The sequence below is a fragment of the Lampris incognitus genome, chromosome 2 (assembly GCF_029633865.1).
Source record: "Lampris incognitus isolate fLamInc1 chromosome 2, fLamInc1.hap2, whole genome shotgun sequence".
Taxonomy (NCBI): domain Eukaryota; kingdom Metazoa; phylum Chordata; class Actinopteri; order Lampriformes; family Lampridae; genus Lampris; species Lampris incognitus.
Window position 1 is genome coordinate 23,959,877 of NC_079212.1, and position 9,048 is coordinate 23,968,924.

At 40.2% G+C, this 9,048-nt stretch overlaps 1 protein-coding gene across 2 annotated transcripts; it reads right to left on the reverse strand.

Moving 5' to 3' along the window:
• Positions 1 to 928: 928 nt before the first annotated feature.
• fitm2 (fat storage inducing transmembrane protein 2) lies at positions 929 to 5,494 on the reverse strand. Of its 2 annotated transcripts, none has more exons than XM_056274772.1 (2): positions 5,439 to 5,494; positions 929 to 2,937 (listed from the first exon to the last, which is right to left on the reverse strand). In XM_056274772.1, the coding sequence occupies exons 1-2, from the start codon at positions 5,489 to 5,491 to the stop codon at positions 2,328 to 2,330; spliced, it is 663 nt and encodes a 220-aa protein (XP_056130747.1). In that variant the 5' UTR covers positions 5,492 to 5,494; the 3' UTR covers positions 929 to 2,327. The 2 variants fall into 2 exon arrangements, with proteins under 2 accessions (XP_056130747.1, XP_056130746.1); XM_056274771.1 differs by lacking the exon at positions 5,439 to 5,494 and adding an exon at positions 3,300 to 3,481.
• Positions 5,495 to 9,048: the final 3,554 nt, after the last annotated feature.

The window sequence follows — 9,048 nt, forward strand, 5'->3', positions numbered from 1 at the left end:
ATACCTCCTGTGTTTAACTATATGATATATATTATATTTTAGTTCTAGCTGCCTTGTACTCAATATGTTTGAATTTCATAATGTGAAGTGTTCTTCGGAGGCCTAAGCTTCTTTTTGTCTCCGTTTACACCCGGTTGTACAGACATTCAAACGGTTTACTGTATGAGAGCTAAACGTCTTATGGGAACTCTGACTCGAGTCGTTCAGCTTGAAGGACACATGGTACGGCATTTCTTTCTGTCCATGCTACACCAAACTAATACCGATGGGTAACATTCCTCCATAGTGAATTCAAACAGGATTTACAGTGCACTGTGTGATTCGAGGAGGCTTTTGTACAAATGCAGCAAGGTATTGGTGGATGAATTAGATGACTAGTTTATGCAGACTTCAACAGAATGAGTGTATCAACATGAGGCAAGATGCTCCATGTTTTCTATCGCCACAGAGGAAACTTCGCAGGTGGTCAGTAGCATGCTGCATGGCTAATTGCTGCTGCTGGTTTGGCAGACAATGTTTTACCAAAGATGATGGTCAGTGCTCCTGTGTCTGTTAGCAGCAGAATATCTAATAATTCAACCCCATCAAATCGTATTTGGAAAAATAATGATAATTTGTCTGAAAAATGTGTAAGCTGCAGTAGATCAAGTTTGTGTAACGCGGTTGTGGTAGCACAGTGTAGCCTTGCAAGTTTAACTGTTTGGGATCAATACTTAAGATAGTAAGTCTGTAAAGAAGGTACAATTTGATTCCAAACTGGTCTTGCATGACTGAGTGGTGTAAACGGCACAAATTAGAAGTTTTAAAATGATCTGAATTCCCTGACATTGAAAGCAAGCAAGCTGACACAATTTAATGTGAAAAGTGCTTTGTATAATGATTTAGCCATAGCATCAACCACAGTGTGTGTCTACGTTCCACTCGGTCCCCTTCTTTCTGTTGATCTTAAAGCAGGCAAGATCTCATTTAGTTCCGACACTAGTAAAACAGCAGATGACACAGAGACCAGATGTCGAGAAACAAAAGGATGAAAATTTCACGCCATAACCAGCCTATCATTGTGAACACTTGTATATTTTTCGATTATAGCAAAGCACCCTCGTTGCAATGGACCCCACTGCTTCTTCTGACTCAAAAATCAAACCTGAGGATTTGAGCTCTAATTCTTAATCACACAAAGAATTCAAGTTGAGAAATCCTAGTTGTTATTTGTGGCCATTATATTTCACAATAGTATTTTTTTATTTTTTACTTTTTATTTTTTATATTTCTAAATATACATTTATTTATGGTGCTTTTTATGATGTTTGTTCATAAGCCTTAATTTATTTAGTTGCCATCAATGAAAAATAAAAGATGAAAATGGATTATACAGAGCTTGGGGTTTTCTTATGAAGGCTTTGTACTTTTAAAGAAATCATGAAACCACAATGTGCTGGGTTTACATGATAGCTTTAGTGAAGTTCTGTTGAGATGTTTTTGACATTATTAATAACAATTTTTTTCCCTGCATTTTATTCCTTTGGTGTAAGAATTATTACAAAGCCAAAAAAAAAACCCAAACATTTCCCATTAAAATAATTCTAAAAGAATGTTTCCTTTGCACCAAAAGTAAATACATGCATACTGTAATGCAAAGATGAAGTGCTTGCCTACTTCTAAAGTACAAATGTATGGCATCTGAATGACTCATTAAAACAGCCTTTGTTATATTACTTAAAACTTTACAAAGCTTATCAGCCTGTGAACATACATTAACAGTGCTGATGACATAGTAAGACTGTAAAGTTTATTAAAATGCAGCTCTACTGTGGTTACGGTAAAGCTAATTTGATCTAAACTTACATTTGGTAACTTTAATTTTTAAATGTATTAAAGTACCTAACACTCTGCCAAAACAAGTTAATCAGGGCTATGCTATTCTAATAACTGTAAACATGCACAAACATCCCCACTTCTGGGGAGAGATTACCTAAACTCAGTCATTTACACTTTAACAAATCAAACATTTTTAGGCAGCAAACAATGAAACAAATGATGAGCATCAGGGAGGCCAAAGGTGTGAGGTAAAAGTTAGATGTCAAGAGCATTGCCTTGCTTTTATCTCAGATTACCCAGAGTCATTTTGGGAACAGCAGCTGCCAACCACCATGCAGGGACCAAATCCCTTATGCAAAATGACCTTTCTGTTGGAAGGGAAAAACTTTAAATAGCATGGTTAATTGGACCCAGAAAGAGACAGCGAAACAACCATCTTTACTGTGTTGTTGGTTTCAGGATGGCCATAACATTTACAACAATGTTGTGTGAAGGAGTATGTCTGTAACTTAGGCATGTTGTTTTTGTTCTTTGCAGTGGCATTGGGGAGGGAGTCCTGGTGATAATGGCTTTAAATACCACACCCGATATGTCAGATACCACCCAAGTATTCCAAATAAGGTTCCAAGCAACTTATGAGACAGGTCATGGAAGTAAACAGAGGTACACATGAACATCCATATCCAGATGATTACTATCAAATTCAGGGAAACATATAACAGATTAAGAACAAATCTTGGTAGTGTAGAAAGACGGGTTGACTTAAGGTAGGCCATTGGGCCCATTTCTTCCACGATGAAGAGGGACGAGTACGCCAGGATAAAGGAGTGTCCTGAAATGTCATAGCCTTGCCAGTAGAAACCAGCTTTCCTGCAGCTGGCTTTTGAGGTGAACTCTTCATGGATAACATCCATAGAGTCAGAGTCAAAACATGACCCGGTGATGTCCTCTATGTAGAAGAAAGTCTCAGTGCAAACATACCAGATGGCTGTGGCCACCACCAACGACAGCAACCTCCGGAAGAGAAAGGACACATTCCTGTTGATGGATGAGTTGGAGAGGAGGAGAAAAGGGGTCAACAGCAACAAGGTCCACCCCCAGGACACCTTCACAAAGTACCTAAAAGAAGATTAGAGTTTGCACAAAAGCGATCAGCCGGTATGAACTGTAGGTTGAAGTCCATATTTAGGAACACGCATTCGTCTACTGAGACAAATTTGATTGCGACTGGCTGACACTGACTTAACTATCGTTAGTTAACTAATCTTATCTAGGCAACAAACCCAAGACTCTTAACTTTAACTAACATTTAAAAAACCCCACACATTACATCCAGCCGGTGTAGTCATGATCATGCCTGAACATATCTTATGATCATAACTAGTCATTCATTTCAAGTTAGCGATAGGTTAGCATTAACTTAGATTAGACCAGCGTTAGCAGCCCAACCTTGGCTAACATGTTAGCATACTCCAACTTACACATTTAGGACATTTCTCCTGTTACTGAAATACGTCTCCGGAACGAGCTCAAAAGCTTTGAGGAAGGATCCGACCACTGAAACGACCAAAAAGAGCAGGGGAAGGTTTTTGCGGACTGCCGATCTCCTCCAAAGTGCTATAAACTTGTTGACAATGACATCCACACCTGCCATGTTGACAATGCGGACATTCGGAGACGTGTGCGAGCAGCGCTGACGAAATCACATTTTAACCAATCACAGCGTTTTCACCGCAGTTTGTAGGCGGGACTTCTTTGGGTTTCCATAATTTTCAGGTTGCTGGGGTAGATTCAAGATTCAATATTGCCATATCAACTTTACAGTTGATTTGGAATTTGTTTCGGTGTGCTCAAAGATCAAATCAAATCAAATCAAATCAACTTTATTTGTATAGCCCAATATCACAAATTATAAATTTGCCTCAGTGGGCTCAACAGCAACACAACATAACAACAGTAAGCATACGATATCACAACACATACAAGGATTGTCCACATAACATACTGTTACAATTATATTACAATAATTCAGTTAATGCAACCATATGGCTCATGCCCTTAAAGTGCATGTGCTTAAGGAGTCTATACTTGTACAACCAGTGAAGCATTTAGGATGCGGATTGGTTCAGGGTAAGTATTATTGTGGAAACTAGATATTCTGGTCTTAATACTGCGGAGGAAAGGGAGATGATTGAATAGGAGGTTGGCCGGGTGTGAGGAGTCCTTTAAAACTTTAAAACCTTTCCGGTGAATGCGGATATGGTATAATTCAGAAATATTGAGCAGTTCAATGCCAATTATTTTTGGAGCAGTGTGCATGACTCTGTCCAACAGTTTTTTCTTGTGGGCTGTAGAATTGCCATAACATACAGTTATTGAGAGAACGAGCACACTTTCTATTACAGCTCTGAATTGTAACATTGCAACCCTAGACACTCCACATTTCTTAAGCTGCATTAGAAAGAATTGTCTTTTTGGTGAATTTTCTTCTGGATGGTGGGGAAGTTGCCTTCCCATTTCAGGGAGGAGGAGATTGTAGTCCCAAGGAATTTGAAATGGTCCTGTAGGAGCCATGAATAAATTGACAGAGGTCTAATTTTGTAGTAATATTAAGGTGAAGGTGTGTGGTGGTTTATATTTTGGTGTTGTTTGTTTTTGTTTATGCTATCATTTATTGTGTGGTCATATTGAGTAGGGAGATAGTGGGTCAAATGGATATGGGCGGGGATGTTAAGTTAATATAGACACCTGTTCACCTTCTGTTGTCAGTGAGATAGAGAGGGTGAGCTGGGTTGCTGTATTTTTTGTTGACCGCTATTTTATTTGATCACTGTGATTGCTTTGATTATGAGCTTGTGCACGTTATCATGAGTTGATCATCTTTTTCGTTGATAAAAAGTTAAACGTATTTTTTTCGGCTCTCAGTGAATTTTTTGTTAAGCATGTCAAACAAGTGACAGGCCTGATCTCAGCCTCTCAGCAACTCCTTTGTTCCCTGAAGATTCACTCTCTCTACCACCTAGTTATCAATGGCCAGCAGTAGTCACTCTCCCTGATTTTTACGGAAGTCAACCACAAGTTCTTTAGTTTTGATGATGTTCAGTTCCACATTGGTATTGCTACACCAATCAACAAGACAGGAGACCCCCTTTGTACTGCTACGCCCAATGTGACTCTTGTCCTATATTAGGTTTTACAGCCAGCTAAACTCTCCCTTGCATCATATCCTCCAAGGAACAGACCAGTGTTGTATATGGACGGGATTTCATAACAAGGAAGTGTGAAACTGAAAATAAACATACAGAAAAGCATACATCAGTATACAATACAAAATAGCTTACTCAATCTAGAGTTACAGTTAGGATAACTAATCCTCTATTTTTCAGGAAACAAAGGTAAGTATAAAACGAACATTTTCTTTGCAGGAATAAAATGTAAGTTGTAACTAATCAGGTATAGCACTGAACACTGTATTTACGCTAGCATCACAAGTATAGCCTGAATGCCATCATTAAAATGTGCTGTCACACATGTTACCAAAATTATACAAACTATAGCAAATATGTAAAAAATACTTCAAAATAAAGATTGTAGCAATGATGGATAATAGCTTTACTTACAGATATTGCCACTCAAAGGGGTAGAAACTAGGTGACGGCAAATGATGGAGCATGAATATTGCTGTTGTCACAGGAAAAGGAAGTAGCTGAAACTGCAGTACTTATCTATGCCACTAGAAGGCAAAAGACTCAAGATAATGGAACTATGCCCCTAGTGCCAGGGAGGCTCTAAAAATAAAGGAAACCATTCCATTACACCCTTTCTATAAGATGTCTCATCATTACAGGAAATCAGTCCCACCAGTGTTGTATCATCAACAAACTTAGTCATTTTACAGTGTCAGAGTGTGAAATACAGTCATTGGTGTATAATGAGTAGAGCAGAGGTGAGAGGACACGCCCTGAAGGGCACATGTGCTAATGATCAATGAGTTTGAAAATCTATTGTTGAATTTGACAACCTGTGTTCTGCCCAGTAAGAAGTCCAAGACCCAGAGACATAGAGACTGGCAGAAACCTAACTGCAAAGGTTTGTTATATAACCTTGTGGGTATTATTGTATTAAAAGCTGAGCTATAGTCAATGAGCGGTACCCGAACATATGTGGCAGGCACCTCTAGATGCTGCAAGATGGAGTGGAGACAGAGCGATATAGCGTCATCCACTGACCTATTGGCCCTGTATGCAAAGTGATTGGGATCTAGCACAGCACTGGACAGAGGTTTACATACTATATGCTCAAACACTTTCATTACAACAGATGTTAAGGCAACAGGCCTGTAGTCATTTAAACCAGCATTTCCCAACCCAGTCCTCAAGGAACACCTATCCTGCAGATTTTCATTGTAACCCTGCATAGGTAGCCCTGCTTGTACTTACTCAACCAATCATCTCACAGCACCTAATTATGCAAGGTGTGCAACAGCTGACATAATTCATTGCTGATTTGTTGAATAACTACAAACAGGTACCTATTCAGGGTTGCAAGGAAAATCTGCAGGATAGTTGTTCCTTGAGGACTGGGTTGGGAAACATTGATTTAAACAGCTGACAATGGGCTTCTTAAGCATAGGAATTATTACTGCAGATTTAAAGCATGCTGGTACTTTACACACTGGTTGATAGACCAATTAAGAATACAAGTCCGAACAGAAACAAGTTCAGCAGCACACCGTTTTAAAGTGACTGAGGACACAAGATCAGGGCCCGCAGCTTTCCTGCTGTTCTGATTGCAGCAGACACCTGACCTCGTGCTCCCCAGTCACAAAAAGTGGGCTCAGGGGGGCTTCCACTGTAAACAGATTCTGTTGGTGGGTTGATGTTTTATTAAAACAACAGTTGAATTCATTAAGTTCATCATGGAGCTTGGGGTCCTCATTACAGGCAGAGGGTTTGGCCTTGTGGTTGGTAATCTGCCGCAGTCCCTACCACACACCTATGCTGTGTCCTGGAGCTTGTTCTCCAGCTTGCGTTTGTAATTGGCCTTTGCCTTCCTCACTGTCTGCTCAATTCATATTTTGTGGATTTATAAAGTTCTCTATTGCCCCTCTTGAATGCAGTTTTTCTTCCTACATAACATTTTAACCTCTCTGCTGAACCATGCCTTGCTGTTGCTAACACAGTCAAAACAACAGAACAGAATAGAATAGAATAGAAAAAAACTTCTGTCGAGTTTTTCTTCATCCGAATTGTAGGTCTAAAGAAAGGGGTGTCATATGCCAGGGCCATACAAATAAATTTGACTTAACTTGAATGCAATTAATTTGCCGTAATTGATTAATTTGTTACTAGCAAAAGTTAATTTGCTACTCACATAAACTGGTTCATGTCATGGAGGAATGCAAAATGTCATAGAAACCCGAAAACAGACTGTGGATTAGTTAGTCACAATTTACGTGGCCATTTTGAGTACATCAACGATTTAAGATGTTTTTATTCCAGATTTCTACTTTAAGATAAGATAATTTAAAGGCCCCCTTGTTAAACTTTCAAACGTATCTTTAATGTGCCTCTGAAGTTGGCAATATTTGATTTTACGCTCGTCTGTAAAAGTGGTCTCCCTTCAGTTTTTACTTGAAGTATTGGTTTATGCTAGTCATCTTATTTAAACTGCAGACAAGTTTGCGAGAAAACACATCTTTCAGGCATTATCTACAGAAAATCAATCCTACCCCTAGGGAGCAGGCTGGTTCAAGCGTGAAGAGGACCAAATTTACACTAACAGCACAGTGTGTATGTGTGTGTGTCGGCCCTGTGGGTTTAAAAAAAAAACAACTTCCCCCTTTTTCTCCCCAATTGTATCTGGCCAATTACCCTGCCCGTTTGAGCCGTCCCGGTCGCTGCTCCACCCCGTCTGTCGATCCGGGTGGCGCCCCGACCGACCAGAGGAGGCGCTAGTGCAACGACCAGCACTAATACCCACATCCGACTTCCCACGCGCAGACACGGTCAATTGTGTCTGTAGGGACGCCCAACCAAGCCGGAGGTAACACGGGGATTCGACCCGGCGATCCCGTATTGGTAGGCAACGGAATAGACCGCTACGCTACCCGGACGCTACTGTCGGCCCTGTGATGGCCTGGCGGCCTGTCCAGGGTGTCTCCCCTCCTGCCGCCCAATGACTGCTGGCATAGGCTCCAGCACCTTCGCGACCCTGACAGCAGGATAAGCGGTTTGGATAATGGATGGATGGATGGAGTACACCTTCTGTATAACCAGTATAGAAGAATGTTTTATTGTGTATTGTTTATTGTGTAATGATTATTTTGTAGTTTTAGAAGAACGAGGAAGGGCATTGTTGTCAAAAAGATATACAACGTCAAATATAGATTGTCTAATTTTTTGTTGTTGTTGTTTGTTTTGTGAACATGAATCTTGACATAACCCAGACAAATTGAATCAGTTCATCTGGACACAAGGTTTAGTGGGAGAAACTTTTCATCACTCATCTAAGTGACTTCGTCTCTCAGAAAGTTTGAGATAAATTCAGTGAAAGTCTGTGAAGGTGTAAAAATGAAAATAAATTAAATATACAGACTACGGCTTGCTTATTTGATGGAACTAAGGATGATTGTAAACTAATAAAATGTCAGCCAATCAAAAACTTTAGAAGAAATTAGTAATGAGGAGGGTGATGATCTGTGATTTAAAATTGGTAATATACATCCATCCATCCATTATCCAAGCCGCTTATCTCAACCGGGGTCGCGGGATGCTGGAGCCCATCCCAGCAGTCATTGGGGGGCAGGCGGGGAGACACCCTGGACAGGCCGCCAATCCATCACAGAAGTTGTTCAATCAAATTTGCTGTTTAATGGTAACTTAAGTTACAGTGGTGTTGCGTTTGTGGACACTACATTCTATGGCCACTGGGCGGCACTGTAAAACGCTGGATGGCGGAGAAGGACTGCTGTAAGGGGGCAGAAGAAGAACAACCAGGGGCGAGGACAGAAAATCGGATGAAAGTTAGGTGTTGCTAAATAAATTAAGTAACAGTTCGTTCGTCTCCAGTGAGTTACTCACCAACATAACAAGTGGCTTTAAAAGATTACTCTTTAACAGTGGGGTTTTCTCCCGGAGGTCAAGGGAAGACAGGCTTCCCCAGTTTTTTTCAGACTGAAGTTGTCATTTTAATAAAAACGCTTCAATTCAATTCAATTTATTGTCATTA